Source organism: Strongylocentrotus purpuratus, unplaced genomic scaffold, assembly GCF_000002235.5.
Source record: "Strongylocentrotus purpuratus isolate Spur 01 unplaced genomic scaffold, Spur_5.0 spur5_scaffold_21, whole genome shotgun sequence".
NCBI classification, from domain to species: domain Eukaryota; kingdom Metazoa; phylum Echinodermata; class Echinoidea; order Camarodonta; family Strongylocentrotidae; genus Strongylocentrotus; species Strongylocentrotus purpuratus.
Window position 1 is genome coordinate 12721765 of NW_022145607.1, and position 17925 is coordinate 12739689.

At 33.9% G+C, this 17925-nt stretch overlaps 1 protein-coding gene across 2 annotated transcripts in view; it reads right to left on the reverse strand.

Moving 5' to 3' along the window:
- LOC587196 (protein lin-28 homolog) overlaps positions 1-17082 on the reverse strand; it is a 43999-nt gene extending 26917 nt beyond the window's left edge. Inside the window, exons 1-2 of one of the 2 annotated variants that reach the window (XM_011662307.2) lie at positions 16638-17082; positions 5873-6084 (exon numbers count right to left, since the gene is read on the reverse strand). In XM_011662307.2, coding sequence (XP_011660609.2) covers positions 5873-6084; positions 16638-16653 — 228 coding nt within the window. In that variant the 5' untranslated portion in view covers positions 16654-17082. Of the gene's footprint in view, positions 1-5872; positions 6088-16637 lie in introns of both variants that reach the window. The other variant, XM_786939.4, reaches the window with a different exon arrangement.
- Positions 17083-17925: the final 843 nt, after the last annotated feature.

Consider the following 17925-nt stretch of genomic DNA (forward strand, 5'->3'; position numbering starts at 1 on the left):
ATACAACGGCAAGAGTCCTGCTTTCTTTTTCAACTTGGTTCAGTGTCTTTACATAGGATTTCGTTCTTGCTACTTCCGCTATCTTACCACAAAAATATATCGGTAAAAAAATATTTGTATAAGAATATATTACATAATAAAGTTATTGAATGACACACACTAAACTGGTAGATACAGCAATGTATATCCTGCATCCTATACACGCATAATTATACAATCATTAAATGTATGAATTCATGAATGATTTCATCACGATGAATATCTTTTCAACTGTTACAGCCTCTTATTTTTAAAAGGAATTGTTACTACAGATCTAAATGATGAGGTACATGTATATTTATGGCCAGCCCCAAACTATTTCGTCCCATAAGTTACCAACCTTGTCTTCTATTTAGGACAAGTATATGTGATGATTATATCTAAATTAGATAGCCCTATACTACTAGTGTTTGAACGAGACAAAATGAAAAGTAAAATGATAGGCCTACTATTGAAGTGAATTTCTTTCTATAATTACGGGGCACCAAATGACCAAATGCATTGGACTTGTCCTAATTCATTATGTATGTGTTACTAAGCTTATTTTATTAAAATATATATATTTGTATATCTGTGTCATAATTGTACAGTCTGTATGTGCGTTAAAGAGCGATATAAAGAACAAACGAGATGAAATAATATGAAGCTCATTTCTAGAGTAGATTTCTGACATCATAATAGTCCCTAAATAATATGCAATATCCAAGTATATTAGGGTTTAGGCTTTGTACATTGCAATAAACCTTATTTCTAGTCTAAGGGTAAGTACAGATAAAGTTGAGTACTGGTCAAGGATTACCATTGAGGGTAATAGTACATTAACATCATGTATACTGTGAAGTTTTGGACTATGTATAGTGAAATTTCGATTATGTAATGTATACTGTAAAGTTTGGGATTATGTATAGTGAAATTTGTGATTATGGTTACTGAGAAGTTTGGGACTATGTATAGTGAAATTTGTGATTTTGTACACTGAGCAGTCTGGGACTATGTATAGTGAAATTTGTGATTATGTATACTGAGAAGTTTGGGATTATGTATAGTGAAATTTGTGATTATGTACACTGTGAAGTTTGGGACTATGTATAGTGAAATTTGTGATTATGTACACTGTGAAGTTTGGGACTATGTATAGTGAAATTTGTGATTATGTACACTGTGAAGTTTGGGACTATGTATAGTGACACTTTCGATTACATGTATGTATAATGTGAAGTTATGGAACGATCAAACTCCACAGACATTGACTCAATCCTGCTAAAGAGGACATGTACTGCACAAAAAACTCGGTGTTGGACTACACACATTTTTGAAACAATTTGTTTCCCAGCTATTTATTGTGGTATCAAACATGAGGACATTTTAAGAGCAATCCTTCATTTGATAGAGGGCACTGGTAATCTTTCTAAACTGACATAACACGATTGAGAAAGCTCACATGTTCCCTTCATCTTTACCAGAACCTAACCTTCTTTTTAAAGTCATTCACCACTCACTTGTTCAAAATAGAATGGGAGTTACTTATATAAGATGAAGACGAACAATGATTTGCAAGATTTAGATAGCATTGGTTGATGTGTATTTACATGTATGTACCTAACATCATAATGTAGCCCTACTTGAAAGCTCAAAAACTGTAGGCTATGTTGGAAAATAGGCACATGTATATTATAGGGACTAAGTTGGCCCATCAACATATTTACTCAACAAGGCCTAAAACATATAATTGTCTAATCAGTATTGTGTGAATTGATATCGTGTGAGTGGTGTGACAAATACATCTGATTAAAACCTTACAAGACAAGTGAGATACAATACCAAGGTCAGTCTGAACTCTTTTCATTAGATTAATCAACTATGCTTCTGATACGTATTTCTCACCACGCATGTGTGGTTTGATAAGACATTTGATACTAAATTTGATTCATTTAAGTAGCATTCTTAGTAATTTTAATGATAGTCATAGCTCAGCAGAATATGCTTAATTTGATCATCACAAGTTTCGAGAGCACGTGTTTCTGCTGCCATCGCCAATTCCTACGCGTGGGACCGAAGCTATGAATAACACAGTACATAGGTGGGTGGGTGAACTAACTGAATCTCTACAGTACAATGGACGTTGAACTACATCTGTGCTATATGAACTTGAACATTGTGGAGTGGGTGTGCGTGGAGGAGCATGTTTGTAAAATATCACGGGGAAGCACTGGCAGCTATGACGGGAGGACACGGGGAGGCACAGGTGTCGAATATGGACGAAATCGTGGGGGAATTTCCGCTAGCGGCATAACATTTCTACGAATGAGTATGGCACGACTCCAGAGCTAAAGAACTGTGAAGGCCTCATATTAAAAAATTGCTATCTAAACCCGAAAATGTAACTGGTGAATGACGAAATTTAGAAAAAACCCAAAAGACGCCGAATAGATTGAAGTATTCATAAAACACATAAAAATGCCCCTAAACACTTTCTCATCCACAATCGGGTAATAACATTATTTTTAAATAAAAACAGATTGAGTACATGAAATAAATATGAGAGCGGCTGTTTCTCTCTATTTTATGGCAAAACGGTTGTATCTAAATGAACTGTAATTGCACAAGACACTGTTCGTTTATTTAGCATTGCAAAATGTAAGCTTGAGTCATTTATAAAGGATAACTATTAATTTGCTAAGTCGGGAAAATCCTATTGAAAAATAGTACTTGGTACATGTATATTTGGGATAGCCATGAAAAAAAGCGTTTCAAGTCCATTAAACAATTTGTCATACACAACAAAATTATTTAATAAATATTCCAGATTTAGGTCTAATGCTGGACATTTCCATATGCTCATATCCACTCTACAACATTACATTGGTGGTACTTTGGTGCCACGTCGGGGACGGGTCATGAAGGCCTGGTGATCTAGCAAGGTGTTTTTGAAGGTTGACAGTCAAGGGCATGATGTAACTAATCTTAGAACACGGTAACGGACAGACGGGGGAACACTTTACAAGACATCCTATAGGTGTTTATCAATTATTATGTAACATGCTGCACCATTCCTAAAGATATTTCACACAATGTCGTTTTGGATATTGGAAGTATCTATATTTAGATATTGTCTTGGAAATATTGGAATTTCTACTCCATTAGAAAATTGAATATACTCCGAATTAATTCTAAGACAATGGAATGAGAAAAGTCAACTTACATATGTAGTATTAGGATAAATGAGAAAACAATGCAAAAGGGGGGATCTATGAAAATCTATTTTTGTTTCTATTTCTTCTATGACAATTATAATGAGGACAGATTCATGAAGAATAAGAAATAGCGTCTCGTAATGCAAATAATGCAAATAACATATCCCCAGCATTAAAGTTGTTTCCTTAAGTGATTAATTCAACCAAATTTGTCGTCAGTACACTCAGCTCTCTCACAAAAGGTTAAATTAAAATGCGTTACTTTTGTTAAGGATGCGATCAGTAGTCACTCCTGATGAATGGTGATTAAGAAGAAAATGGAACATCAGAAAACGTGGTGTCATTCGTCAGATGACATGGATCCCCCTCGCACCCTCTTCTTATCGCAGCAGGTGGGGTTATTCTCGTTAACATACTTCATCATTTGTGAGCGATCATGACACTCAAGTATTACACCAACATCATTCATGTTCCGCCATGACACTTTCACTCTTTTTAAACTGTTTTACCTCGATGGGGTTCTACAAAGTCATGATGAATGTTCTATGCTTTCGTGCGGTTATGTTCGTACAATGTTATACCAATTGTCTTTATGGGTACGTTTTGAAATGTCCCAATGGAAACATTTTGATTGATATTTTTAAAAAATACTTCCTTGAAATGGCTCTGAAAGCGTTTATTTGATATTACTTTATTGGCAGAAAAGAAATCTCGAGAAATCGACAATCCCGTCACTAATCAAATATCACAACCAAGATATTAACCCTTTACGTGATAATAATAATTTCATTCATATACATGTCATTTTCTGCTGCTCTTCGTCATTCGACGCAAGAAAGCTTTGATGATCATCACAACCATATAGGAATAGGTAGTTTGTCAAGGGTATCTTCAACAGAGCAACAAGCTAGTGTTGATCGTAAATATGGCACTGAGTACCAGCAGTGTTTCCTTTTCAAACCATCAAGGTTACCGCCACATGAACACCTTTTCAACTACTCTGTCATTATATCTATTTTTAATCAAAACACACTTCTTTAAATGCAGATTCTTCCATTTTAGATGTTGGTCCTGTTCAGCGTCTTCATCGCATTATCAAAATATATAATTAATGTATTAAACAAATAAATGAATTGATAATAATAGTTGTCCTCTTCAAAGCTTTCAAAGTTTCAATTGATGGAATTGCAACAAAAACTGTTATCGACTTGGGTCAACTCCAAGTAGATGCATAAAAGGCCAATCAAAAGCAAACCCATGACCCTATACCAAAGCCGTTTCAAGGCAAATAAATAGTGTCAATAATGATTATGTGGATTATTAGAAGTAATATTTCACATTTGACGTTGGTCATGAAGTGTTGAATGTCTTGGAATAAAATAAATCTCATCACTTAAAGGTTTACAAAAGGATGATCATCTTTTAGTAAGCGATAAATAAAGATTTTCTTTCAAGGATAATAATAATAAGAATTCGATGATATAACAATAGGCCTATAAGATATCTGTTTACAAAAGTTAAAGACTTATTGTAAGAGATCGAGTAGTTCGCAATCTTTCTTGGAAATTAAAAATAAAATTTTAATTGAAATATAGCGTAAGCGTTCCTTTCTATCTCTGAACAATTAAATTTTTAATCACGTATAGAGAAAGAATCTATCAGAGAGAAAATTTTCTACTCTCGCAAAATGGATAAAAACAATATTGTTATTATGCGAAATGTAAACAAGTCCATCATCTTCCTCGATAGCACCAACGTCATCTTTCCCTAATTATACAAGCGGAGAAATCTTCAATCATCTTCTGAGAGCTGCTCATTAAATCCATCTCCATCGGAGTGACGTGATTTTTATGCCAAACAAAAATAAAATGTAACAGTTGCCATTCTAAAATGTCAAATGCAATCGGTGATTTATTTAATTTCATTACAATTGAAAATTGATCAGTACTTATCGGATTGTGGTTTATATAAATTATTCATGTTTATTTATGACCACTTACATGTTCTCATTACCGTCACCTAACATTTGACATAAACTTAAAGGAGTTATCATCACACACTTTACATAACTATAAATATAATAATATAATATAACTTGAATATTACTTTTTCTCAAATTTTAATCAAAATTATGTGTATACGTGAAGTAAATAGTGTATGGAGGAATACCCTAACAAGAGAACAAGGTAGCTATACAACGTAGTTAGGGGGGGGTGAAATGTTTGGGAGTAACTAAGATTGAAAAATAGTACAGTGTATGTGCTCATAAAGTTAGGGCGTGCGTGTGTGTGGGTGTGAAAAAAGTGTGTGCGTGTGTGTGTAAGAAAGAGGGAGGAAGAGAATGTGAGTAAGACTTTGAGTAATGAAGATACAAAGTTTAAAAACGATGATGACTGTGTAACAGATACCAGTTCAACTGGACTAATGGTCCCCACAGGAGCCTTATTGGTAGTGCCAATGATAGCACCTCACCACTAGCGTCAAGCTTTCCATGTGGTACAACATGTTACCGTGTAACCTAGTGTTTCGTATCAAACTGAAGAGTGTCACCTCCATACTTCACCTACCTCTCTGATTACCCGATATTCAATATTAATAATAGCTTTGTTGACAAAACTCATTGCAACATGGCATCTCACCTGATGAACGAATACATCCCCAGAGCCATCGTCAGGGGTTAAAAACCCGTAGCATTTGGCCAGACTAAACCATTTGCATTTGCCCCTGTAGAGTTCGCCTGGTAGTTGATCTCCCGCCGCCTTCACGGCGGCAGCCCGCACCTCATCTGCCCGCTCCTGCTCGGCTGCAGTTAACGTCTCACTCGCCCCATCTCCTTCACTTCCAACAGCTCCTTCTATCGAAAAAGCACACGAATAAATTAAACATTATTTTAGTATAAGTGTTTTTTAAAACAATGCGAAAATATATTTGATCATTATATCTTACACGTGAAAACATTTTGACTACTATATTGCCCATCTATTGTTTTCTTCTTCAGAATAAGGAGTTAAATATATGCAGAAGAAATTCCAGACCAACCGATTCTTATCGGTGTGCCGAAGGTATAACATAATAAAACAAAAATGATCACCTACTTGTACATGGATCGTCAATAACGTAAACTAATACATAACTTTTACTTTCAGCAGTATTACACAAATTTCTCGTGAAAATTTCCAGGAGTGCACTTTATGACGTTCTCTCAAACGAATTATATTGAACTGTATTGTGTTCATAACTGTTTTACAAATAGAAATCTTCAAATACACTATACTTCGTTTCCTTTCGATGAAAACGTAATCAAACAATTAGAAATACTCAACTGCCAATTTTAATCAATTTTCCCTTTATTCTAAATAAATTTAATTTAATAATCACCAATGACTAGTCTTGACTTATGCTAGTAAAGTGCTCTTCCAGGCAAAATGATGTACTTAAACATAATAATACGTGATTACGTGTATCGTGTAAAGAAGTCTTTAGATAAAAGAAGTACGAAAAATCCATTAACACTTGAAAAATAAACGTTTTTCGAATGTATGAGTAAAATAATTGCAACTTATTTAATCGAAAAGAGTCTTGATGAACGAGCTAAAACTGCAAATTTTGAAATTTAGACTTTTCGAAAAATTGCTTAGTTCTATAGAAATACTTAGAAAGATATTATTTCAAATTTCAAAGGAATATCACGGGGTTTGGTTCTTGGCTTAGCCACGTATCTTTTTATGGATGATTCATTTGAATTAAATACACTTTATTTTCCAGTTTTGTGTTGTTTTGTGTGTGTTTGTGTCACTGATTCCTCTGCAACCTAACAATCTTCTGCTACAACATTTATCACGTGTTTCATTTTCTGTCGAATTGTATTGTTGTTTTTATGTTTCTATTGATTGTTATAAATGTTATTGACAATAGGGCTTAAAATACAAATGCCATTTGATCATAGAATTATTATTGTCAAATACAAACAATCCTCAACAGTAGTAAACCTTATGAAATTATAAGCTCTATGGTTCGAGAATAAAGAGATTGTAACATCGCATTTTTAGGTTGCATCCAAGTTGGATTACAAAGGATTTCACTTCTTTTCTTGGATACAAATTGTATATCACATGACACTGTGTGTTTTTCTTTTTGCCATTAAAATAAACACTCGAAATTATTGCAAACTTGAAGAGCCCAAAATGTCAAAACAAGGATTCTACAACACATGGGCTCTCCTGTGTGTTCCCATGCGATAGCGGTGGTGTACGTTGAGTCAAAAGCTAGTGCAAGAACTCGTATGTAGATGTACTTCACTGCTACCGTTTTACATTTCTCGGTGGAGGGCAAAGGTCAGGTCAAGTAGCGAAAGGTCAATGGAAGATAAGGCCGGGTCACTTCCTTGACCAATACATTCGTGCTCCCTTTAGTTTATCACGTTGTCAAGGTTTGTTCCTAAGTCATTGCCAATAGCACCTCGCTGTGCATAATAAGATATATACTGGGCTTCTGAAAGGTACTTGCATTTTACGTTTTTTCTCTTCATGGCTAACTTTCAAAAGATAGCACATGAGCACGCTTTTCTCATATTTATGTCAAAAAAGGGTCCTTATATGGCCACTTTTTACAGACCAAGATTTTTTAAACAGATGAAACTAATAATTATACAAAGGTTTTCGCTGATTAAGTAGAATAACTTGCATCAATCAATAATTCTTTTATTTTTTTCATTTTCTTTTCTGTTCATAACAGCAAGCGAATCTTCGATGACCTATCGTAAGCACAACTTTTCAAAGTTTTAGAATTGTAAATATCCTGTTAAAATGGTAAAAAATAGCAGATGAAATAGCAAAGAAAAATTCTGATTCTAATACATGTGTGTATACATACTTTGCTTCAAAACCACACCCGCGACACATGCTCGATGTCATCTAAAAATGTAATCATACACATACTTTTCAAAACTATAAATTTGTAAACATGCTATCATTTAGGTAAGATAACTAAAATATTATAAAATATATTAATATAATTTATTCCTTCTTTTTAAAACAATCACGACAGTATGCGTTGTTGATCACGTTAGATAACATTTATCATACGTATCGTTCACACATAATTTTCAATTGTGAATCTCATGTATATCATCAAAATAAGAGAATTACAACAACAAAAAAACAGTATCTGGTAGTAATATCCCATGACAACACACAGCTGGTGTAATATTTAAACAATTGTCAGTTTTAAAAAGTTATAGTTTATACATGAAATAATAATAATCCCTATTTTCTTTCCAAAACAACCCCATTTCGTGCAACCTCGAGTAAATTATATCATAAACATAATCAAATTTTGCAGTGTTATGAAATTGAAGTTTACCGATTCAAGAAAATACAGATTCAATTTCAAGGGAGCATCTTCGATGAGATTTTAGTGTTTTTTTACATAATATAAAGAGTTATATACACTAGAAATCCGCACAATAATATAAACATATATGTAAATACATATACTGTATAAGCATTTCCTTTTGCTCATTGAACTTTAGTAGAGAAATGTTGTTAATTTTGAATTTCGTATTTCATTTCGTAAAAATTCCGATATAGAAAAAAGCTCCCGGTGTTAAAAAAAGTGTTCTATATTTTGCTTTTCATTTTTCAAAATAGGTTTTAGGAGTAAATTGAAATAACATGTAGAGCAATACTTCTTCAATGATTCATTGTTTTGTTTGTAACTAAACAAAAAGAAAGTTGCTATGTAATTCATCATGATTTTATAAATTTTATAAAAACTTCACACAATCTTTTTAGATACATCTAGGCTCTACCATTGTCAAGAAATACTTCACAAAAATTAATTTGTAAACAAGAAAACAAAAAGTCTTAATACGCTAGTAATATTTTGATGCCTATTTTGTGCTCGAAGATTAATTTCTCCATGGTAAATTCGTTTCCTTCACACATTGAGCAAACGAACGAATAGAAAAATAGTCGCAGTTATAAATTGTATAAACAATTTTTAAATATAGTTAATTGATGATAAATAAACTGATTTAAATAGTTATCTTGCCGTCAAAAACAAGTTATTTTAGAGGTTATTTCCCACTTATCTTTGTACCATAATTGTATCTTCTCATAAAATGCATGCATTGTGTGCATGTGTAAAATTACACAATTTAGAGCGTGTATGAGGTGTAAATACGAATTTGCGTTTATTAGTTAACCATAATGGTTATAATGACGATAATAATAACAAAGAAAATTATAATAACAGTTGCACATGTGAACCGCTTAATAATTCGATTCTATTAATATATAAAGCGCTCTACGGGTAGGCATAATTATTACAGCCTTTCGCCTGTCCATCAAAATATAGGCAAACTTATTTCTTCGGAACGACTGTGTCTGCAGACTAGTTCCCCACTACCTGTTGTTGGTATAGATTTCTCACGCTCCTCCGCTCTTAGAACGGGTGACCAAATGACCAATCGGGTCAAAGGTCAAATACAAGGGGCAAACTTGCAAACAAAAACTTTGGAATTCCATCCTCTCCGCTTTTAGTTTCGTTTCAAATTAGGAATGCTCAGTTATGCGAGAAATACCTTCAAAAACAGAGGGCCAATTTTGAAAAGAATAAACATGTACTGTACGCTTTGCGTGTGTTGAGCGGATGTAATATGCACACAGGTTATGCTTCCATTCTATATGATTGGTAAAACACATTTGAAGGCTGCTCTTTATCGTACGCTGTTCAAATTATCGCAGTCAGTTATGCCCTCTCTAGGATCCAATAAAATCTCATTTTGAGCGTGACAGATTTTTAAGTAATATTTTGACTATATAAAGCCTTTGAAAATACAGATGTTGGTAACTAAAGTCAATGTTGATCTAGAGAAGTGAGAGCACCTCCCTGGTTGATCTATCAAGTTAGGATGTATTAACGATTCCTTAACGATCATGAGAGGAATTTGAAGAAATGACTTAACTATAAAATAATATAGGTATATATTATCCGTGCCTAGTGATGGAAGAATCATTATCTAAGTATTACTTATTAGTACACTCTAAAAACTGAAATGTTAAATCACCATTTAAAATGGCCGAGGAGTGACCACTCTTTCAAAATGTCAGATTGATACTTTTAAGTTTTAACCTGCTAGATTCAACCTTTATAATGTTGGATCCTGATTCCAGCATGTTCAAAGTGATAATCTACCATTTTAAAGAGGTGGTCACTCCTTAGCCCTTTTAAATAGTGATTGAACATTTCAGTGTTTGGAGAGTAACGTAGGATTTCATAATTAGACAGGGAAGTACCTGTATTTCTTTCTTTTTTCATACAAAAATATCAAATAAAATTCACGACTTTTGCAACTACCTGTACATTGTAGCTCACTAGGCAAAATGCATTATTCTATTTCAATTTCCAATGAAATGAACTGACAATAACCTTTCATAGTTCTTATACCATGATTGCAGCTTTCCAAAATTTAATATACTGTCATAGAACTTGTAGAAACTTCTAAGAGATTACAATGATGGTGAGTGTTATTATACCGTCCCCCATTATGTACATACGTTCTTCACTCCGATCCTTCTCATAAACATATAAATTCTCATTGCACTTGATAAGTTATCAAATTATATTCCATTTTTTATGAGAAACAAAATAATTATACGAGGGTCCAAGAATGAAAATGGTAATATCCCAATATACTTTGGATCAAAGAGCAAAACTAAGGCCGTTTTTCCAAGAAAATTGGTAATAACGTTGAAATCCAGCTCTAGAGTTATCAGAATGCAAATGAGAACGGTCGATTATACATTTTTCTGTCATTCTTGTTGGCCTTATCAAGGGTATTCATGAATTTTAATATGTGACGAATAACCTATAAGTTCCGCGCAAAATTGCGTGAAATTAAAAATCTGCAAAACACAGTAAATTTTATATCAATATAATCATATCATGTACAAAATATTGTAGTACTTTGTTCATATTGTTGTATACAATCTTATTGAAAATAAATAGCCATGAAGAATGATATCAACAAAGACTCCCAATAGGTACTTTGGTAGGACAAATTTTAACATAATAAACAGGATTTGATAATAAAAATAACATTTTCATACAGTATACTACTTAATTGTCAGTATTTGCAACCATTGCCCATGCGATGTATTTACAAGCAGGGATTGTGTACATGTTTCATTTCAAAGCGTAATTTGTTAATTTTGTTTATTTACTGGAAATCCAAATTGACGGATATTTGCTTATTTATTTAAGAGTTAACTTTTAAAGTATACATGTACATGTATTAATGTCACTTGATAATCAAGGTATTCAAATACTGTTGTGATAAATTAACATAATAATTTGCGTGATTTACTCTAGGTGCTGTGAAATGCTATTATTAAAATGTTGAATATTCTACTGCTTTGAACGCAAAGAGGCCTAATTTTTCGGTTTTTTACAAATCAATATTAAAATAGTTATTCGTACCTTTTAACGGACACCAAGAGAAACATTTTCTGTTTTATTAATACAGAATAATACTAGGTAATATTCGGGCGCCTTTCTAACTTGCGTGGTGGTATGTGCGCTAAAATATCAATTATTATTATCAGTTGTATAGTAGTGTGACTTGTTAATTATGTATCTACTGACTTGTACGTTTCTTACTAAGCTTGATTAGCATTTATAATTTTTTTTTTTATCCCTTATCTACATTTAAATGCACGAGTCATTAACCTGTCATGAATTTGGTGGTAAAATTATCAAATCTATCCATTCATTTAGCACCAGAGTTGTTTTACTTCCATGCTGTATATATTACCCATTCGATTTCTCATGCATCAAGGGTTTTCCCACATTTTGCAGAATTATTATTCTTTATTGGCATAGGAACTTTAACTAAAAATGTTTCTAAAATAATCATATTCACACATTTTAATATCTCCCAGTCCCATACAAGTAAATTTTCATTTCATGTTTGTGCCTTCTGAATTCTGATCACCGCAACGGAAATTCATCCAATTTACATGTAAAGTCTGAAATAGTGTATGTAAAATTGTAAATTGTTATATACATTGTATGTAACTTGTCAGAGATAATTAATTCACTTGTGTTCGTGGCTGCTGTTTATTTAACCATTCTTCAACATATTTCAATTCTACGATTCTTACCTTATATTTCAAATTCTCCCGATCCATTGCAGAACTGCTTTCTAAATTCATTTCGTAAATTTGAGTTAGACCGTAAAGAAATTGTAGGCATATAATGTACAAAATAAATGATTAAAATGGTGTCCGATTTTTCTTATAGGGACTAAACAAAATTGATGTTTTGACTTGAAATAAATACCATTATCATTCATGATTTTAAGTTAAGGGATAAATATCTATAAATAAAAACAAATTTAAAAGGCCAATGAGTGACAGCGTTCTCGAAATAGTGCTTGCTTAATTGTTGAAAAGATGTCACTGCATGCTCCAGACATTCTAAATGTTGATTTAACATTATAGATTATCGATATCATTATCATGTCATACTTTCGTCATGAAAATGTTGATACAAATCGGGTAAAGATAAGTTAAGAAAATATGAAAGAAAATTCAGTTAAAATATCCAAGTGCCCGTGAGTGTACATGTCGTAGTAAAGCATTATTTAGTATGACCAATGCAAACATATCCTATATAATTACTTGGTTGTTTATAGCCAGATGTGTCTGCCTATTCATAACGAAATTTATCTGTGCTTAACTGAAACTATATATAATAGAAATCTAACAAATATTTTATGTTCGTGCTAATGTAGAATACAGATACATGACGTCAATGAAGCTAATCTATTTCAATAAGACAGTGTTGTTAAAATGAGTTGCATTATTTTATTTACGATAGAGCATTTTGACGTAGGATGTCTCAATTTCAAATTACATTTAAAATACATATTTAGATGATTTTATTCAACTTCATAGAAAAGGAAGAAGAAGAACAAAAAAGAAGAAGAAATATCGGAAAAGAAGAAAATACATGTAACATCAACATAACATGTTATCACATTACTAAAGGTAATCGAAGTGGGTATCATCATATTGTGTTTTTTCTGATAATTATGTATCCTAAAATATGTTGTTTTTGTAATGTATGTGAGCAAAACGATCATGTCAAAAGTCAAAAGTACATTTCAAAAGTACGTTGGACTAATAAAAACAAAACGAAATTAATCAAAAGCTAAACTTGTAACTACATGGCGATTTATGTGCTGCTATGAGCAATAGCTACAAGACTTTTAAGTGTATTTTGATCATGACTTAAATGTTTTAAAATCCCTTTTAAAAAAAATTATGCAAAGTGTTCGTTTCAAAGAAAATAACCAAAAGCAATTATGAATGACATTTAAAAAGTTAAATTGGTTGTCTTTATATTCACAACCCTCCAGAATAGGGACCATATTAATTGCACACGATTCGGTCAAGGATACATTATGAATAGACGTACAGAAAAAGATAAATACATTTCCCATTTTCCATATCAAGTTTTGGGGAAAAATTGTATACTAAAGTACATTTTAAGGCATTGAGCAATTGACCATACATGGTTCCCATTCATAGTATGTGCTAAATTTATCAAGGCATGTATGGAGGTGAACTCGTACAAGTACACTTTGGACTCCAGTATCTCACTACCCTCAAGTACTGAAGAATGTGGTCAAGCCATTGTGAATGACCATTGAAGGGATCGCCTTGACCCTTCAATTTCTAAGCTTTCCTCGGCCACACATCTGCCCGGTCAAAAGAAAGAGCTGCAAAAAGATTGTTTGAACAAACTTATGAGGGCACGCATGCACGTCCATTGTTGTGCTCGGAGCTGACCCCGTAAATTAAGGCCCCCCATTCATGCCGTAAACAAAAACTTCCTCCGATAACTAAACACTACATGACTGATTGAGGTTAGGGGTAAAAAGGGAAGTAGGGGTGTAGGAGACGGGGCCAAGGGAGTGGGGGGGGGGGGGGGTAAGGGAATGACCCTGAGTAACACTTTTTAATGTTCTTTCAATATCAACTAATGATACTTTAATTAAATACGATAGAAGTAAAAGTATTGGAGCAAATAACTTTTAATCATTACTTTTAAATGTTGCATTTTTATTTGTATATGAGTCAGCTTTTTTCCTTGTCAAATCCATGATTTCTTCACATGTACATTTTGCATTGGCCAGGCTTTTTAAAAACTACTAAAACTGGCTAGAGCATGATGAGCATGGTATACATGTATCTTGATTTAAGACCTTTGAACAAAAAGAACTATTAAATAAGCATAGCTGATAGTTTTGCAATGCTCACAAGGTTATAACATTTTAAAAATGTGAAACTTTAAAAGCATAATGGTTGTTAAACTATGTGGACTCTAACTTGACTCATAACTTGAAAAGATAAAGCTGACCAACGAGGAAATAATTTTGTCTAAAGGGGCGTTTTTTCTTCTTTTTAATTTGGACAATAACATCAAGATAAATCACAGTCAGTGAGAATTTTTTTAAACAACACAATGATGCATTAAAAGTTTTCAAACAAGTCTAACGTGACATAATTCATTATTGCTTTTCAGCTTTTCTGTCTCTGAATTTAAAGACCGCTCTATGACGGCCATTGTAATGCTGCGAGCTATAATGAAGAAATCTAAATATTATAGAATTCACATGTGTACACTGCTTTAAAATGTGGTATATTTTTAGTGTAATAACTATTGGTCTGTTCTGTTTGTGGGCCACTAAAATGCATCACTCATTTTCTTCATTTATATTATGGATATGAAGTGTAAAATCCAATGTGTTAATAATACCATAACTAGTTAAAAAAATTTGATAATCATTCCATTATTAGGATCGTAATTGTTTCCATTAATCTAGCATAATAATATCCTGAATTCACACACACAGCATAGACCTACAAATATATATTTCTACATGCCTTTATGGCCTACAATAATGTTTACATTTTTGTAAGTTTTGCACACTACTTCAATTTCACCATTTCATCGCTGATCGTTCAAATTATGCTTTTACACAGTAATGTACAAATAATGTTCTTCCATATAGCTATACTTTGTCAATACATACTTTCTGCTCAAATGTTTTGACAAAATCATCTGTATAACAAAAGTGTATTACAAAATATATCAAGCCTAGTTTTTTTAATGAGTTTGTCAAATAAGTAATAACATTACTTTAGCTGCTGTAGGCCTACATACTTTGTAATTAACTAGGTACATCTAAACATAGATTCATGTAAAAAAAGATTGGTGCAACTGCAAATGTCTTGTAAATTTGCAAACTAAGATTAGCTACCAAACGAACTACTGCATACGGATCTATTTCAGGAAACGATTTTTGCTTTCTCATGAGCAATACTGCACTATTAACATTACATTTAAAATGCATATACTTGCAGAATACATAATGAATCATACCCTTCTATAGCTACTCATCTTTAACAATTTTATCATCCATATTTCATAACTGTCAAGAGCTATTTACCAGAAGAATCAATAAAACCATATCCATACATTATGCACCACTTGCATCGTGTTCAGCTGAAGTAAATCCTTGATTGATTCGGTCGTGCATGATCTTGGCAAATGCCCAAACCGACGCAATGGGGTAAATACTCTTTGTTTTTCTCCCCCAACTTCGTCAAGTTCGTTACGAAACTCGGTGATAATGGTCATATCTTCTGTCCCTCGCTATTTCGAAATGTTCGACCTCTTTTGTTTCAATTATAGCCTCGTTTGACCGGGTCACAATTATAGCAAGCATTGTCATCACACTCGCCAAAGGCCGTCTCACCTTGCTTTTTCACATGTGAAAAGATGCGTTGCAATGGGATAGAAAAATCGATGCCCATGGATTTAAACTTGGCCATGGGTTTGGGTAAACTTGAGGCATACACAGCCTAGAGTACGGCGTACCATTGTCGTCAAAATTCGGTATGCACATACACGAAACGGAAGGACATATATTACCGTACCCGAAAAGCACAAGGGCAAGGCGTTTGCCCCAGTTCAGTTCGTGGTCACTATTCATGGTTCTAGAGGAAAAAATCAAACGTCTTTGAAAATGAAACGGTTAAGAAGCATTTTCGTACGTAAATGCTCTCCGACTGTCATTGGTAAGTTCATGTGTTTAGACATAGAGACTGTAATTTGGCTGTAGATACCTGCGACACTTTCATAATTTGAGATTCGCTTTGACATTCACCCCACGAAAAGTAGGTCAGATGTGCCGATCGATCGCAGCGCAAATATAAGACTTACAAAAGCAAAAAGGAAGCAATTTCACCACATAATAATTTCTTGGTAATTATAGCGTGTAAACTAATCATTTAAGTAAACGACATGGTGATAAAACAACACTATACGAACCTGGAGCTTCAGCCATCTGTATGAAGCTGGCCAACCGGCCGTGGTGCTTCCTCCGTGCTCGGGCCAAGCACGGCCAATCGGCGGCTACTTCCCCGTTCCTTTCACCAGCGAAACCCGCTCCACTAACCCTCTAGAAAGAGAGACCACGCGATGCCGTCGGTCAAATCCGTAGAATATTTCCGCCACGAATTCCTTCAAATGAAACCTGTCTACGGATTTATGTCGATGTTTTCAAAATTGGCGGCAGTTTAGCTTCAAAAAGTGGATGTTCGTATAGTCCAAGCGTACATGCAAGAATGTATTTCCGATTGTGTGGGTCGAACATACGTGATCGCAACCAGCTGATAAGCACACACACATGGGCCTATGTTTTGCCCCCAAGTCGGCTTGATACTACCTCGGCTAGCTAGCTACGCACGCAACATCATTACTGTGAACGCTCGGTCCTTACACTCAAATACCACGTGACTAGCATAAGCTAATGCGTGTGTATGTGACATTCGCACACTTTTAAATTACTAGTCTTTCATTACAAAGACCGTATGCTAAAGTTAATAGTGTGTTGATTTCGAAGAGTAATAAATTCATAGCGCTAAATTCTAAGAGCAATAAAACTTTGCTTTGAAAAATACTTCAATGGCTTAACAATGCTATATCGGTCTACCTTTCTTGAACCTTAATCCTACGAAAGCTATGACCTACATGCGATATAAGCTTTGGAATAACTAGCCTACATGCATTTATAGTGGTCAGGAATAATTATATCAAGCTTTGGATTTATTAGCCTATATGCATTTATAGTGAAAGTCAGTTATTGTGAGTTGAGGTTTTATCCAAACGACGTGTATATTAAAATTGAAATTGATAAACATGGTGCCAGTATGGCATCCTCTCTGGCGACCAAATGCGTGTTACGGGGCGTTCAAACTGCTGGGGGTGGGGTGGGGGGGGGCGTATCCCACAAATGCCAAATTTAATTCAAGAGTACATGAACTAGTATTTCTTTTAAAAGTGTTGTTCTTATTTCATTCTTTATCTTTTTTTTTCAACCTATTTCGTGACTTATCAGGTATCGCTACTAAGCGGACAGGGGAAAATTGCCCAATTGATTTAAAGAAGGAAAAAAAGGGGGGAAGGGAATCGGGAGGGAAAGAAATGGAAAATGGGAAGGGAACGTGGAAGCACCCACCCCCCCCCCCCCCCGAACCCTACCTTCATTCAATAGACCCTCTCTATACCATTCCAATTCCAGTAACCGCGTCCCCTCCCCTTCACACCTGTGGCCCTT